Source organism: Dendronephthya gigantea, unplaced genomic scaffold (genome assembly GCF_004324835.1).
Source record: "Dendronephthya gigantea isolate DGI-Jeju-01 unplaced genomic scaffold, DenGig_1.0 000163F, whole genome shotgun sequence".
Lineage (NCBI taxonomy): Eukaryota > Metazoa > Cnidaria > Anthozoa > Malacalcyonacea > Nephtheidae > Dendronephthya > Dendronephthya gigantea.
In genome coordinates, this window is record NW_021163173.1 from 322,436 (window position 1) to 340,570 (window position 18,135).

At 36.5% G+C, this 18,135-nt stretch overlaps 1 protein-coding gene across 1 annotated transcript; it reads right to left on the reverse strand.

Moving 5' to 3' along the window:
- Positions 1-4,201: 4,201 nt before the first annotated feature.
- LOC114537722 lies at positions 4,202-18,099 on the reverse strand. Its single transcript, XM_028558818.1, has 3 exons — positions 17,936-18,099; positions 9,467-9,990; positions 4,202-5,199 (listed from the first exon to the last, which is right to left on the reverse strand). The coding sequence occupies exons 2-3, from the start codon at positions 9,986-9,988 to the stop codon at positions 4,528-4,530; spliced, it is 1,194 nt and encodes a 397-aa protein (XP_028414619.1). The 5' UTR covers positions 9,989-9,990; positions 17,936-18,099; the 3' UTR covers positions 4,202-4,527.
- Positions 18,100-18,135: the final 36 nt, after the last annotated feature.

Genomic DNA, 18,135 nt, shown 5'->3' on the forward strand with positions numbered 1-18,135 from the left:
TATTTTCCAAAAGCAGATAATATTCTTGTAGATTACGCAACGATAATACATTTTGACTGCCCTGGCGTGCATAAATTCCAAATTTTGCTTCCAGAATTTAATTAATATGCTCCTGAAAACTTAATAGTATATAAAATCTCAATTTTTGTCAAATATTGAATACACCTATTTCTCTACAGAGCGAAACGAGGCTAACAAGTCGACCAATCATAGCTCTTGTATTACGGTTATACCGTGTATAACCGTATATTATATATATTTTTCTTTCAACTGTATATACAAAGTTTTATGGAATATCATTAAAGATTAACAGAAATGAATCAACTATAATACCGTTTTTTTAAAGTTCTATACTTGCGTAACATGTACAGTGCTTCCAGTTCTTTCACCACATAATTTCCTCGATCGATGAGCTGTTGAATCTGTTTCGGATCAGTGACATCCTTATTCTTCATGAAAGCTTGGTGTAATTTCGCGTGAAAATATTCCTTTCCTGCAGGATAATCCTTACCAAGGTGATAGAGCTGTGAAATTTATGAAATCTGAACAATGGTCTTTGTAATATTAAGAATAGAACTTTGGAGGATAAAAATAATTAAATAAATATAAGAAATTTCACTAACGATCTTGGAACAGGAAACTGCAAGTACCGCTAGCTTTCAAGCGGGCAACGCGTGACGGTAGGTGATTATCAATGTCAATTTGAGTTATGATTGCGAAATCACAATGCCATGTTCAGGAGCGATTGAGTTTACCTACAAACAAAATCGCTTCAAAGCTGAGCGATATTGCTAATCAACTACCGTCACGCATTGCGCGCCTAAAGCCGGTTTTCCACTAGCGATATTTTTCGCGCGAAGCGACTTTATTCCTTTGTATTTAAGCAATTTGTTCCAGATGTTTGCAGTTGAGAGCTCTCGAACAAAAGTAAACTGTCGATTCGCGCGAAAAATATCGCTAGTGGAAAACCGGCTTAAAAGGGGAAAGGTCTATTATGGCAATGACATTGCACCAGAATTTTTTTCTGACTGCATTTTTTCAGGGCAATGCAAAGTACCAAAGTCTTCCTCTGTACAGACCAGTTCATATTACCTGTCGATAAAGATTTTTCACTGCTATTCGCAGATTTCCCTGAGCTGCCATTTTGAAGAACACGTAGTTGCAAAAATACGCAGTTTTAGTTTCACAGTTAGCACCAAGCAGACCTCAACATCGCAAGTATATTGTTACTGTGAAGGATATAAAAGTACACGTTGTAAGCGTAAATACGATAACCTACTAAGCCTGCTTGGGTTACTTGGAACACCCAAATGGATTTTCAAAATTTAAAACTGAAAGGAAAAAACGGTGTTGGTCACAGGCTGACAATGACAATAGGTCAGTTCAAAATTTCAAATTCACTGGTATGCAAAATTTTAACCATTTTCAGGCATGACTAACACTAGTGATCAGAGAAAATTTAGTTTAGTTTAACTGCAAAAAGCAAATACTGCATTTTGATTGGATACACTGCTTGAATATTTAATGAGAATGAACATCATATTTCTTCTTGTCATGCATAAATTGTTAAAACTTTCTAAAATATTGTTCTCCTACTAGTATCAATCTCAAATGTGAGAGGCACTTTCTCATATAGTGATAACATTTACTGCCATGGTAATTTTTATTCCGTTCAAGACTTGAAGGTACTCTTTTTGGTTTATTATTTTGAAATATTTTGAAATATATATATATATATATATATATATATATATATATATATATATATGTATATATATATATATATATACAGTTGTTATCAATAAGGTTGTCAGCTGAAAATATATATAAATACCTAAATATCGATCACGTGATTGTACTGCATACGTTAATTTTGTGGGAAATCGTTGGAAATCTATCGTGAAAAATTCTTAAATGTCATAGTAAGGTAAATTATATTAATAATAATAAAGAAACAAGAGGTGAGTGAGCAAAATAAGCCATGTTTAATGGTCACGTGATTGATATTTATATATTTGTATATATATATTGACATGGACAACCTTAATGATAACGACTGTATATATATATATATATATATATATATATATATATATATATATATATATATACACACACCCATTTGCAAAAACGTTGGCCGCAAATAGATAGATAGATAGATAGATACTCGAAGTCTAATTTCCATGATTTGCTCCAAAGTAAATTTGGAGTTGCAACACATATATATATATAATTTTTACTACCATCAATTCTGTGCCTAAAAACATGTTTCATTACATTTTACCATTGCAAAAATTCATCGTTAACGAAAAGGGGCGTAACAAGTTGAACCTAAAAATAGCACACTTGCATCTATAAGTACACTTTTGCGACAGTAAACATGCAAGTTTACAGGGTAAGCAAACACATTTTTATCTCAACGGTAGCTTGCAAATAGTTTATAATCTGGTATTCCATGTTTCATGAAATCAAAGAACTATGTTGAAATTTTGTATGCAGTATTGCACCAATAAAAACTTTCATTACACCAAAAATACAATATACAAATGCCTCAATGTCTTTTGAATAAACTGTAAAAACTCAATTTGTTCTCAGTGTTGAGCACTAATATACTAATTGTAATTTTGCATGGTGATATCGCAATATCAGTAAATTAACTAGTAGGTACCTACACCACGAACACGTTTGACTTTACAGTCGATAAACTTAACGAGACTATAACATGCCTTTTCAATATAACAAAAAATTGGGAAATAAATACGTCAACAACTTTGGGAATGTCTGGCTACCCTGGGAACATATTAATTTACTTTAGATATTTTGTTTGTCAATAATATATTTCGAATATATATAATGAATTTATATCCCATTCAATAAAATGGGATATAAAGTATCACAATTTTACAAACCTTCATTTCAGTTCCTATTAAATTGCAAGCAAAAAATCCTCTTTATAAATAATCTTGAAAGAAAATGTCAAAATGTTTGACCAAAGAACCCAAACCAAAACTGATCAAAACATTAGGGTCCAGTCTCTCTCTTATTCTTTATCATACTAGGAGTTTTTATCAGACGAAATTGCTGCCGACGTTCTGAATTAAAATATTTACTTCTGCCCAGTAGCTATTTCTAAAATTAGTAAAATGTTTACATGAATTTTAGGGATGACAGTTTTATTCAGAAATTTTTGGAAGACCAGGGAAACAGTGTGCCATTAATAATGGCAACATGGGCGTAAATCAAATGTTAATTAAGGTGGACCATATCATATATTCTGTTATGCCAGACTGATTTCTAATAAAAGTGTAATTGTTTTCAAAAGATATTAGTAAAGCATAATAAACAGAATATATTAACATGGTCTCCTTCAATTAACGTTTGATTGACACCAGTGGACCGGAGGGCAAAATTAACAAGATGCATGCTTAGAATTAAATGGAGTAGACACAAGGCCTAAAATGGGGGGGGGGGTGTATATTCATATATTCATGTTTCGTAGAAACAATAGCTAACTAAAAAAATCAGTCAGGAATAAGACAAATATATGAAAATGCACCCCCTCCCCCAATTGAGGTTCCAGCGACGGCTCTGAGTGGAGAAAGAAGAACCAGTAGCATACATTCTGTCCATTCTGTCTGAAAATGATCTAATAGGCAGCAGGCATTTTGGTGTACGTGCGTCTGGAGCATATAAGGCTTGACTTGAGTAATTCGATTTGGTTCAAAACGAAAAATTAAATGCTGCATGGCGTTAAAGCGGTTAAGGTTAAAGTTCTTATCTTACAATTTTACCTTGTATGAATACACTTCTACGCATGGCGGATTCTTTTGAATTCTCACATAAAGACATTCTTTGCTCTGTTCTTATCCTCTTGTTTCTTTTACACAAAGGACGAAACGCCGCGTACGGGGATACTGATTCGCACGCTTGATTATCTTGTCTTTTGTTCTCCTTTTTTACCTACCTCCTTACATACTTTTGATTTCGAACATCACCAACAACAATACACAAATTATTACTACACACGTAACTACTACAGTTTCTTCAATATTTTTCTCACGCACAAATAAAACCTAAATTCGTTCACACCACATGGCTGGTGGTTTTCCAGCACTTTGCTCACCACCGCCTCTTTATTTTTTTACCTACCAATTTTACGCCGACCCTTCATATACATTATTATTTATTCATGACTTTCTCCTTTTACCAATTAAGTAACAATGCTTTTTCAAAGATCATTAATGGTTGTCCATTATAGTTGTAAACTAAATAACGAATATAAGAAAAAATCATAAGCACATGCAATCCTAATGACTATAGATTTAACAAAAAACTACCATAACCTATAACATGCACTAGAAATGCCCTAAAACGGCTCAAGTCTTATCATGCACCTTCTAAAATAAAAGTCTTGTCATGCACTTTCTAATATTAAAGTCTTGTCATGCACTAATTAACTAAAAAGTTCCTGTTAATGCTAACGAAATAATTATTACTGATTATATAATGTTTGCTCTTGTCCATGGTTTAATATTGGCGGAGTTTAGCACACAGAGAATCGACCATTTCTTCACTATCACAAAACACTGAAAAGGCTGCATGACATTTATCGCCTTCATCAACAGCCGTCATAATTATAATTCGGCTGCTGAGATTCTCCTCGTTAATAGAATTCGCTTTCTTAACCAATTCCTCACTTGTGACATCGAAAGTTGCACATACTTCGTATCGGGACTTTGTCAATCCCAATTTTGCCATGTTTGATGCAAGGATAAGGTGCGACGTGCTGGCGTTTATACGAGGATTCAAGTCTACCAGATAGTCTCCCCTGGGACTTGTAATTATATCGATACCCACCATTCCGAAGTAGCCTTTGTTATGTAGGTATTTCGCTACAGGCACCACAAATTTATCATACACTCTCTCTCTATACTTATCCTGCATGTCCCAGTCAATTGATCCACCATGGTATTGGAAATCTTTCTTCACAGCGCATTCTTGAACTCCGAGGTATATGATGTTTCCGGATTTTGTAACGTAGAAGCCACAGCCGATAGTGCTTTGTACTTCTTGAATATATTCAGACACGACGTAAAATGCATCGGAGCCAAATCTTTCCGTGATCAATTTCAACTTCTCCCCGAATTCTTCACGGCTTTGCACCACATAGTTGCCATATCCACCGAAGCTTTGGTCAATCTATTTATGACGTGAACGATTAAGAATAAGATGAAGCCAGGGTCACTAAATAATTCAATTTTCTAAAGTATGCTAGATGAATAAGACTTTTAAACGGCCCTTGGCCTTGGATTTGTTTCGTTCACGAATTACGATTATATTAGTTTGGCCATAGACTATCGAAGGGAATGTACTGTAAACGCTAATACAAAGCGCTGATACAATTAATGCGTGATACGGCTATGCGATTTGCGCCGGAAATTAAGTCCAAGACAGTCCATATCTTCTCTGTGAAGATGGCTGAAAGCTTAAACAGCGAAACTGTTGATGCAATTTTTGAATATACTCATAAAGAAGAAGCTATTGAAAGCGAAGAAGAAAGTAGCGAGGAAATTAACGAAGACGAGAAACTCATTCTGAATAAAAAATGTCCAGAAATAATAATGTTGAAGAAACGCCTGGTAAAAAATTAGTAACTGAATACCATAAATAATGAGCATTTTTATTAAACGTCCAGGTGTAGAATATAAACTGATGTGCTTGCTTTATTTGTGATTTTTTAATGAAGTAAAGTAAATCTGTTTCTATACTGTTTCTGTTTTATAAAATTATGGGAAGAATTGCAATCATTTCAAAAAAAATATTGAAATTTGAAATCCTTTATATATATAAGAGTCTATTCTACATCTTTGCCATGATGTGGTTACATATTATAGAAAATCATGGCAAATATACAAATATTCCTTTTCTAAGCTCTGTGCTGGTGGTGAAAAGTTAGTGGAGAAAGCTATGAGTGATATTATTAACGATCCCTTTAACAAGCTAAAAGGAACACTAAATGGACCTCAACTGCCAGCGTGAGAAAATCTGGCAAGCATTTCACAACATGTGCTCAAACTCTTCTTTTGTTGAGGGGTTTAAGTCTTACTTGCGTTCAGCCTTGAATGATCAGCCCCCATTGACAATTTTTATTCAGACCTTAGTACGAAAGCTGTTTGAAAAAATAATTGTTCTGAAATCTGGTGCATAGTTTAGTTCTGAGAATCCTGAAAGTCCTGAGAAACATCTATTATAATTGTCCTCAATAGTTTCATGCATACATGTTGCATGATGTAGCACAAGTGGTAACATGGTTTGTTGCTATGGTAGCTATTTCACTTGCTTCAGCTAGAGGATGACATCCATAATTGTCCACAATAGTTTCACGCATACATGTTAATGTAGCACAGGTGGTAATGTGGTTTGTTGCTATGGTAGATATTTCATTGCCCAATTTATCCTTAAATAGAAAAGAAAATGCATTGCCACTAGCTTTTTAACAACATCAGTTTGTGTATTAGCCTTTCTCGCGATGACGTTTTTGGGGTACTTTCAATTTTCTCAAAATGTGTTGTTTAAAAAATCATAACAACATGAAAAGGAATTTTTTTAGAATCAACAGACCATTTGAAGAATAATTCCAGCCTAAAATTAAAGACAGCCGTCGTTACGAAGTCGTACGCTCACAGTTTTGTTAAAAAGTACCCCCAAAATAGCGGCATATTGGTCAGGCTAATCAAGACTATTAAGGTTTAATTACCTGCATGATATCTTCATTATTGCCGGTTTTCTTGCTCTGTAAGCATTTGTAATTTCTTAGTCCTATATTCAACCTTTCCTTCTTAAATCTCTTTTTTTACAGAAAAACCTCTTTTGTATGGCATCATGAAAAAAAATTTACTTTATAATTTTAATTACTTATTAATTAAAATACATTACTCTGTATAAACTCACATTATATAAGAATTGCAACTCCTGAATCAATATACAGGGTGTCTCAAAAAAAAACGCAACACTTAATATTCTAAAATTCATATTGTTCATAAGCTCAATAGATTTTATGCCCCTGGGATTTTAAAATGGCTTCTAATCGTACAGTTCAACTGCTAATAGTCAAATCAGCTAAACTAATAATGGTGCAGCTAACAACCGAACAACGAGTTTTTATTGTCGTGCGTGATAACTTATTGACTGCTAACTGTCGACCTTGTAAAATAAATTGTAATTCGTTGATTTAAAATAAATCGTTGGTTTACGCACCCGACTTTGTTTACCGACGATTGTGCCACTAGAATATGATTACAAGCTTTCTCGCATTCCAGGGGCCAAACGTCTTTTGTGTTGTAGAACAAAGAGGATATTCATGAATATTAAGTGGTTGCGTTTTTTTTTATACACCCTGTATATAGTTAATCTTTCGAGGTACATGTAGGTTTAGGGTAATAAAAAGGTCATACCATAAATAAAGATGTTTGTTTTCGTCTATTTAAATTTTAGAGAAAAAATGTTTCTTGTTTTCTTAAGCTAATGGGTTTCTTTTGTGCCGCTTTCTTGAGCAATAACAATGCTTTTTTTGTTTCGAGCGAAATTACGGAATTTCATATTATCGCACTTTGCCCATCTTTTTTCTTGCAAAACAAGAGAATTGATTTACATATTTGACCTTAATTTTATAAGTGTGCATTAAGAGAGTCTGAATTAGTAAACTGTTAATATAAGTCAAAATCGTCAGGCTGGCTACGCCACTGACTGAGATTGATCAGCTTTTATTTAAAAATGATAGCGGAACGAATTATGCATGCGATCCGTTGACATATTGTTACAGGGGTCCATTAGCCTTCACTTTGACCCTTTAACTTCCGGTGCGCCATTTTATGCTAAACATCCGGAGGCGCAAACCGTTTAGGGAGCTATTTTCCCCAAAAGTCAACCTTTTCTAAAAATTCTTACCTTCTCAACTGCTTAACTTTTAATTTAACAGAAGAAAAATATATCCCAGCTGTTATATTAGGAAAAAATCGCCGTAGAGTCGACTTTGCAACTTGCTGTAAAAAAGTTTCTGGTTCCTTCTTGCACTTAGTTTCTATGGTAACGCAAAAAATTATTCGTGCTAGCCCATATCTCGCGGGTGTATTCGTCGGACACAGCGCTTTATATTAGCTATCAGCGTTTCCAGTCCATTCCCTTCGATAGTCCCTTTCTACATTGTCGTTGTCATTCAGTCATTGTCATTCAGTCATTGTCATTCAGTCATTGTCATTCAGTCGTTGTCATTCAGTCGTTGTAATTCAGTCGTTGTCATTCAGTCGTTGTCATTCAGTCGTTGTCATTCAGTCGTTGTCATTCAGTCGTTGTCATTCAGTCGTTGTCATTCAGTCGTGTCATTCAGTCGTTGTCATTCAGTCGTTGTCATTCAGTCGTTGTCATTCAGTCGTTGTCATTCAGTCGTTGTCATTCAGTCGTTGTCATTTAGTCGTTGTCATTCAGTCGTTGTCATTCAGTCGTTGTCATTCAGTCGTTGTCATTCAGTCGTTGTCATTCAGTCGTTGTCATTCAGTCGTGGCCGTATTGCCGTCGCCGTCGCCGTCCGTGGGTGTATTACCGTCGCCGTCATCGTCATCGTCATCGTCATCGTCATCGTCATCGTCATCGTCATCGTCATCGTCGAATTAAGGACATGAAACAGAAACAGATACAGTTACAAACAAAATACAAGAGTATAAGTACGAAACATAGGCAAGTCAGTTTCAACTCATTCTACCGTCGCCGTCATCGTCATCGTCATCGTCATCGTCATCGTCATCGTCATCGTCATCGTCATCGTCATCGTCATCGTCATCGTCATCGTCATCGTCGAATTAAGGACATGAAACAGAAACAGATACAGTTACAAACAAAATACAGGAGTATAAGTACGAAACATAGGCAAGTCAGTTTCAACTCATTCTTTGTAATATACATAGATTTAAAAGAAATCACAGATTCCGCAATTTTAGCCTGAGGTGGAAGATTATTCCAAAGCAGGGCACCATTATAACTGAAGCACCTCTTGCCAAATTCCTTTTTTGGCATAGGTGGTGCTAAATCAGTTTCTCTATTCCTGAGATTGTATGAAATGTCTCTATTACTATTAGGGCGAAAAACTTCTTTAAGATTGGGAGCGGTGTGGCCATTAAGAATTTTGTAAATAAAGATGGATTTTAGGTAGTTTCGCCTAGATTCAAGAGGTTTCCAATTTAAACTTCTAAGTGAGTAGATCAACTGATCGAGTATCGTAGGTGGCCCCAGTGATTACTCTTGCCGCTCTATTCTGAAATCTTTGCAGTTTATCTTTGAGACCAATGCCGCAATTGTCCCATAATGGGCTGCAGTAATCAAAATAAGGCTGTACAACAGCATTATATAACAATTTTATACTCATTTTTTACTCATTACTATCAAAACATGTAAAACACTTCCAATGCCTTACCTTGATCATACACGGGAATTCGACATTAGTCTCGTTGAAATACTTAGGATGCGGTGCACCAATTTCAGTAACTGCAGATTTCTTCAGGATATGGTAGTGCAATTCTGGCTCGACTGCGTGCTTTTGCTTCGAAATGGCTTCAAGTGGAAACAGCATGATGCAAACATTGTCATCTTGTAGCCCCTCATCGATTGTTTTGATCACAGGCTCCACAAAAAGATAACACCATTTCCTCCAGTGAACTAAGAGGAATTCGCTTGGTAATTCAGGTACTAAGATGGGCAGCTGGTTACCAGCGACACAGCAGTTACGGAGAGGAACGAGGAATAGTTTCAAAATATCCGATGATTCAGGTATATAAAAAATACGGTATTCCCCTTTGTTAACAAAACGAAATGCATCGTCGTTGAAGGAACTTGGGTAAACCGGGAGAAAATTAGCGCAAGGAAAATCTTGCTGGAATAAATTTCCAAGGGTTAAAGTTTTTCCTATGTTGTTATTCTCTGTTTCATAATTCGCCATTGCTAAAAATTTCCATGCAAATCTCGTCGTTAGTAATAGACCCTTTGCATGTTAGACTACTTTTTGGTCGGTGCAAAATAATCCAATCAAATCACCACAGCTGAAAAGAGCGTACCAAAATTAGTAAAAAGGCAAAGTTTGGTTGCGAAATGTCGTAAAATCCGGAAAATATAGCCTTGCAAAGTTTGCAAATTTGCATACTTTTGTTTAACGCACGCAAAATGTTACCACATTCGGGCCCAAAATGGTAACTTTTTGCGTGCGTTAAATAAAAGTATACAAATTACGCATTTTACGACGTTTCGCAACTAAACTTTGCATTTTTACTAATTTTGGTACGCTCTTTTCAGCTGTGATGATTTGATTGGATTATTTTGCACCGATCAAAAAGTAGTCTAACATGCAAAGGGTCTATTCCGGAATACCAGATTGATTCCAAGTCGTTCGAAAGGCGTTCAGCCCAAACAGTAGATAAGCGAAAGTTTAAAAATACTCAAATATACATATATATATATATATATATATATATATATATATATATATATATATATATATATATATATATATATATATACATATATATATAATTATATATATATATATATATATATATATATATATATATATATATATATATATATATATATATATATATACATGAATCTTGTGAATGTCTGAATCTACATCTTATGCATCAAATATGTACTTGACAATTAAAAACTATTTAAATCAAAATGTTTCAGCTCAATTGTCGGGAAATCCTGGCCCCGTAACCCAGACAGCAAAAAATAGTTTTTGGATATAAAATAAAAAAACTCTGAGAGCAGTCGGCTTTTCTAAATATTTAATCCAACTCACTTCCTTCCCCCAAACTTCACAGCTCAACAAAAACACACTTTTCCCTCATCGGCCCAAACAATAACTATAAGTCAAACATTAACGGCAAAACTCAATTTTCAACACTCTCCCCCTATCTAAGTGTTAGGTAGACAGCTTTAACATTACTCATCTTCCTCTTCTTGTTCACTTAGTCCTAATCCCACAAGTCTGTTCTTAGCTGTTTCCTTTGATCGTCTGATTGGTCTCTGAGGGCAGAACTCTTGTGCATTCGGGTTAAGATTAGACTTCTTGTTGTCCATATTGACACAGGCTATATCTTTTCATTCTCGCCTCCGATTTCCAAGTCCGAATAAGATGAACTGGACGCTCAACTAGGTGACCACTCGCTGTTCAAACCTTATAACCTCTGACGACACCGCCCCGTCTGACAACTTCCCCTTCAATTTGTGCGATTCTCCATTGAGCTTTCCGCTTAAGTGAGTCCTTGATTAAAACAACCCGACCAACTTTAAGTTAGCATTCCGTGCGCCGCTCCTCCGACGTTTTTCATCCAGTGCATGCAAGTTTTCATTGATAAGCCTTTTCCTTAAATGTTCTCTAAATATAGTTGTTCACAACTTTGTCTTTTTTCAATTGATTCAACCACTTCTTTGTAGCAACGAACGCTATTGCGTTATCGCTCACGATCAACTTAGGCGTGCCACGAACTCTTTCAGTGTTCTTTTAAATTCCGCAGCAGAAAAATCCTTGCATTATCTCAAATGTACGGCACGAGTTGTAGCACATGTAAACAACGTACGTACGTTTTGGCTGTTTCATTCATTTCTTGCCGGCTTTGTGATAAATGGGTCCGGCAAAGTCCACTCCAGTAATTGAAAATGTCTGGGTCAGCTTCGTCCTGAACGTTAGGGAGCTTTAGCAGTGACTACGAGTATGACTACGAGCACAGAGTAAGTAATAGATACAGAGTAGTGTTCAATTATCGACTATCACGTGCTCACGAGGAATAATTATTGGATTGTAATCTGGGACTCGACCTTGGCAACGAAATACCCCCGAGTTATCCACCTTGAGTAGAAATGGACAACGCAATTTTTCTTCTTGCGCCATTATAGCACAACAAATCTCAGCTGCCTTGACTTCGTCTGTTCTTAGAACTGTTCTCTCGAAATTGCAAGATAAAAGCCGTTATTCTGATAAGTTTCCAAATTCTTCAAAAGAGATAATTCCCATTCTTTCTTTTTTTTTCTACTTGGTCTCCACTAGCCTGCATCAGCAACTTCTCCTTCTGCTTTGGTATGAGTTCAATCAACGCTTCATTTGTGGACAAAACCTCCGGCAATGTATCTGTGGCCAGTTATCTCTATCAGGCATCCATCTAGTATGGACCCTTGAACCAGAACTCGCCGAGTTGCTCAGGGTTTACTCCTCGAGTACATAAGTAGTCTAGTAAGTCACTAGGGTTTTGATCCGTTGGCACGTACCGCCTTCGCTAATTCTTTTTAAAATTAGCTTCACGAGCGTTTGAGCTGCGACAAGCTCGAGTCGTGGAATGGGTGTATCTTTGAGGGCAACACGTGCTTTCGAATCCTGGAGATTCTGGCTCTTTTTTCCGTTACCGTAGGTTCCGACAACATAAACCACAGAACAAAACCGCCTTCTTGCTTGCGTCCGAAATACCATGTAAGGTCAACTTTCCAACCTCCTGTTCTACTACACAACGAAGCACTGTCATTCCCAGTAATCATCGCTGGCGCTGGCGATGCTAACCCTAGGACATGAAACACTCCGTTAATAATACCCAATATCTTACGTTTCGTAAGAGGTGCCGTGGGATAGAGGCAGCGCTCCAGATTTATTTAAAGAGGGTCTTCGTCTTTTTGCCATGATGTTCCTAGAATTTTGTTGTTCTTTTGTTGGTCTCAATTTCTTTTGTTGTCGAGCCCCCTTGAACTGCCGCCGAATGGCCAGTTGTGTTTCCCGCCTCAGCCGCGTTGCTATTTGTTAACCTTAAATCCAACTAAATCCTCCTTGAACTTTTGCAGTTCCTCAACTGAATCCCCCCCCTGATTGGACATCATCCACATACGTGTCCACTAGCAATGCTTTCGCCGTTGCTGTGTATTCTTCTTCGAATTTCTTTACATGCTTCTTTAACGTAGACTTTGCCGTATATGTTTCACGTTCGCCGTATAAAATTTAATGCTTGAACGGCTGAGGGCGTATGCAGTCGTTCAAGGCCACTAAAGGTCTCTATTAACCACGCTTGCTCTGGCTTGAATTGAAGTGTGTATAATTCCACTCGACATTAAGACCTTTAAACCTTTTGAGTTCGAGAGAGGAGATGTTAGCAGCGCACAGGATAGTGAAGCAAGAAGCGGGTGTATTTAGATTTGCAGTTGGTTTTGTAAATGTTTGTAGACGTGTGAGTTTTTGTCAGTGGAAGTGTGTTCTTTTATCCTTGTGGCGAGATGCATGACGGGTGGTTTCACCAATGTAACAGGAATTACATCCTGCGCAAGTAAATTTATATACCACGAGGGATTTCAGTTCACTAGGAATTGCATCCTTTAAGTTAAAAATGTTTTTGATTTTGTAGGAAGTGAACACTAGGTTTATGTTGATATCACTGCAAAATCGATTGGCAATGTTGAGGAGTTTCTGTTCGGTAATTTGAGAGGAATGTCCTGTATATTGGAGTTTGAAGTAATGAACGTTGGGTTGTTGTTGGTTATAGGCAGATTGTTGTTGAGAGTCAGCTGTTGTTTGTGAGTTATTCCTTTTATTGTAAAAACTAATGATGCGTTGAGGCCATCTTTGGTGTTATTAATTTCGTAAATGCGATCTATAAGTGTTTTAATGAGACCCGATTTTTTTTATTTCTAATGATTTTTTTTTTGATTTCACTTCCCACAAAATAAAAAAAAAATTTAACTTAAAGGATGCAATCCCTAGTGAAATCCCTCGTGGTATATAAATTTACTTGCGCAGGATATAATTCCTGTTACATTGGTGAAACCACCCGTCATGCATCTCGCCACATGGATCAAAGAACACACCTCCACTGACAAAAACTTACACGTCTACAAACACCTACAAAACCCTAACTGCAAATCCAAACAGTGGCGTGGCCAGCCTTTCAAACTTCGAGTTATTATGATTATTTCTTTAGAAATTTATTGTTTTCACAGTCAATGAACACCAAAATATTAGCATAGCGGGACAAATCGTCAGGAATACACCCGCTCTTGCTTCACTATCCTACAGGTTGTCCCAAAAAAAACGAAAACTATTGAAATCACTCATTGTTAAAATTTGAATGCCGTGTGCACGAATTTTAGCCCGTGGGGATTTAATGCAACTCAGTGAAATGCCAAATACTTTTTGTTGCTAGAGAAAGGGGACATGTCGAAAGTCTTGGTGATTGAGATGCACATTTAAATATTGTTAATAAATATCATTTTCGCGTACGAACAAATTTTACTGCGTCATATGCATGCATAAAAATGCTTTTGGCAAACATTTACACATTTGTGGGTCCCATGCAACAGAGTGCTTAGGCATCCAAACTCTAACAATTACATTGTTATGGGTGATTTCAATAGTTTTCGTGTTTTTTGGGACACCCTGTAGGTACTGGTAACATCTCCTTCTCCCTCAACTCAATGAGGTTCTGTACATACGCAAACATAAACCAGACCTTAACAAACTGGTTCAGCATTTTAATTCTATTTTCTAGTTATATAATTTTTGTCTGTCGTGTAGTTCTACTTAGTATGCATATCTTGTACCCTGTTATATGTTGTCAATCACTGTTGTAAATAATTATGTTATTCATTGAGTATCACCATCACCTCGCCTGTATCATATTTTCACTTTATATATTTCACAATGTAAATAACTAATTCATTCGCACTGAAGAGATAATCTAATTCTCGCGGGTCGCAAGTTTTTTTCACAGGTCGTCGGTTTTTTACGTGATTTTTTTGTGCACATGATTTTTTTGTTCACGTGTATAGTGAATTTTTGACAATTTGTGCTTTGCTCTCTGAATCTGTTATGGTTTTATGAATTCACATTTCAAGGTTTTCAAAGCGTTATTTCATCGTTATTTCTGGTATTTGTAATTCGATAGCTGTTTCAGTAATGGTAAATCAGTTATGATTTTTGGCACTTCACTCGATGCATGTAAACTGATTCTAGAGGTTTAAAGGATCTTAATTTCGAGTGGAATTATACACGCTTCAAATTGAAGCCAGGAACAGTTGATGGAAAAATGAATCAACAATAGGTCCTCCGGCAGAAATCGAACCTACGCTTTTGCGATGCCGGTGTTACAGCGGATAGTGTCCCCCCGCGGATAGTGTCCCCTCCGCTAGCGGATAGTGTCCCCTTTAATTACGTTACCGCGGATAGTGTCCCCCACGTGAAAGTCCAAAACAAAAGTTAATATTTGCTAGAAAATATATTTTATTTAAAAAAAGTTGCTTAGTAATACATTTTAGCTACACAACAACATACTTAACTAGATAAAGGAACAAGAATAGCAATAATTATCTATACATTTAACTATGATACAGTACTTGAAAGTTCGTCATGCATATAAATTGTTCAGGATGATACAATGTTGACTCGTTCTCCATACTAAACTCCAGCAGATCACTTTTGAAAATAAGTGGACAACTGTTTGGCAACTGGCAACTCTTTATACAGTTGTTTTGCGGCTTTTCTTTGTGAGTCATTGTGCCTGGGCATTGAAATGCTTTTGTGTAGTGTTGATTAATCCATCCATTGTGCAGCTAATGAGCGCTCTTGTTTTTGAGGAATGCCTTGCAAGTCATTAGTCATGTTTATGTCGTATATTAAAGTTATGATATTGTGTAATAACATGTTTAAGTTCGAAACACTAATAACACTAAAATTCGAAATACAAATTTAGAACTTTTTCAATCACGTAATCGTGATCGACCAAAGAACTAAATCTCCTTTAGTTGTTTTATCGGGGGGACACTATCCGCGAAGGGGGACATAATCCGCTAGCGGATAGTGTCAGGAGGGACATAATCCGCTAGCGGATAGTGTCGGGGAGGATACTTTCTGCGGGGGACACTATCCGCTAGGACACCGGTGCAATGCTCTTGCCACTGAGCTACAGCTTGTTTCAGTAATGCTAAGAAAACACATACCACATATAATTTGCGGTTACAGTTTTTGTTTTTTATTAAAACGTTTAATATGCGTTGCCTCGTGTTTTGCAAAATAAAATGCAGCGTCGAGTTTTTGTTCGGTTTTGACAATGTTCTTTTGCGTTCGTTTGCTTTTATCTATCAAGACGAGTACTCCAGAAGCCAGAAGTTTGATACAAGAAGCCAAAAAGCTCGACTTGGTTTTGTTTCACGATCCTTCAGGCAAAAAAATCGTTGTTTATACCAATTCCTTGCCTATTTTCTTGGCGTGGACGTTCACGATTTTTTCTGCAACGCATATTAAACGAGGCATTTATTTGTATACCGTCAATGATTCGCCTCGAAATACAATAACGAAACTTCCTGTGAATTCCCTTCGAGTTATTAATTCACTCCGTTCGCGTGGAACGCGATCTAAATTCCCTCGAAAGTTCAAGTATGTCAGTAAATTTCCCGTAAACTTATTTGATACTAATTCCGTTATGAGTTCTTTCCAAAGTTGATATGATCTTTGTTTACTTCGTCGTAAATCCCTCAAATCGTCGATTAAAATTCACAATTGTATTGTTTACTTCGAAAATAATATTCTTGTAACCCAATGTCCCAATTTCACTATACATCGACTTACATAGTTCGAATCCTGCCGTAGGTCGCCACTTTTAGTGTCGGGAAATCCTGGCCGCGTAATCCACACACCAAAAAATAGTTTTTTGGTTATAAAATAACAAAAACTCTGAGAGCAGTCGGCTTTTCTAAATATTGAATCAAAACTCACTCCCTTCCCCCAAACATCACAGCTCATCAAAATAACACCACCCGTATTCTAAGACCCCATTTACCGGCAAAAATTGGAACGGAAACGGCACAAAATAAAACGTAGTCCTCATCGGCGAAGTAAGAAAACGGAACGGATTAGTGAGTAATCCACTCCATGTAAAATCACCAGACTGTCCTTCGGTGTTCTCTCTCTACAAGCTCTTTTCGGTCTTATTGGAGAAGAAATGCCACATGACAAACAATTGTTGTACCGAGTCCTGCATGTAAACGCGACCACTAAGCGGAACATTTTCAAACCGCTGCAATTTTTGCACCGTTTTCAAATTATGCCGGCATCGTGTAAACGTATAGTCTTAATCCGATCGAATAAGGATAGAAATCTCAGGAAAGAGACATGACCGTACATCTCAGCAAAACTAGTTAACTCAGAAATACATCGTTCTGATTGGGTATTTCTGTCCTTAACAACACTCTTAACCAGTTACTTGTTATAAACCACTGTATCAACCAGTCTTATAAACCACTGGTCCGCGGAGAATGATAAAAATGTTGAACTTAGAGTAACATTGCGAGGCCCGTAAACCTAAAAATTGCCAAAAGCCCCGTTTACAGTATACGCTCGATTTATTGCCACAACAATTGAGTGTATAGTGTAAACGGGGCTAAAATTTCGCATATTTTGGATATTTCTGGACAAAACTCTATTTCATGCATATAGTATTGCGTGATATATATAGATACATAGACAGTTCAGACGAATTTCAAAATATATTAAGTTAATAAAATAACAGTTAAGAATGCATGTAAATAAAGCGTTTGGTTGACGACTTGGAAATGTGATTAATTTGAAATTTTATTTATCATGCATACATGTATACCGTATGATTTTGGTATCTGGTATATCTATGAACATTTAAAAGTTAAACTAGAAACTGATTGAGATTATTGTGCTTCATTGACAAGTTTGATGGTCAATTATATTTTATAAATTCCTATGCACAATGACACAGACATTTATTAACGTACACGCCTTAGGCCTCATGACAAGGACATTCGTTAAGGAAATACAGAAAAACACTTATCATCATGGTCTATAGAATAAGGCTACTGAATTCAACTATACAATATCCATGCAGTCACTTACCGAAGAGGTTTCTAAGGAGCCTGATTCCACGGCGCTTTTCCTCGGCGAAATGCGAAATTTGGCTTGCTTCTTTTGATTTGAATTGTGCGCAATCAACAGGTATTTATGGGAGAATGGGTTGTCGGGTTGAACTTTGAAGTACTCTATAGCCCGGGGTCTATATGTATGTATCATATTACACAACATATGCAATTCTAATT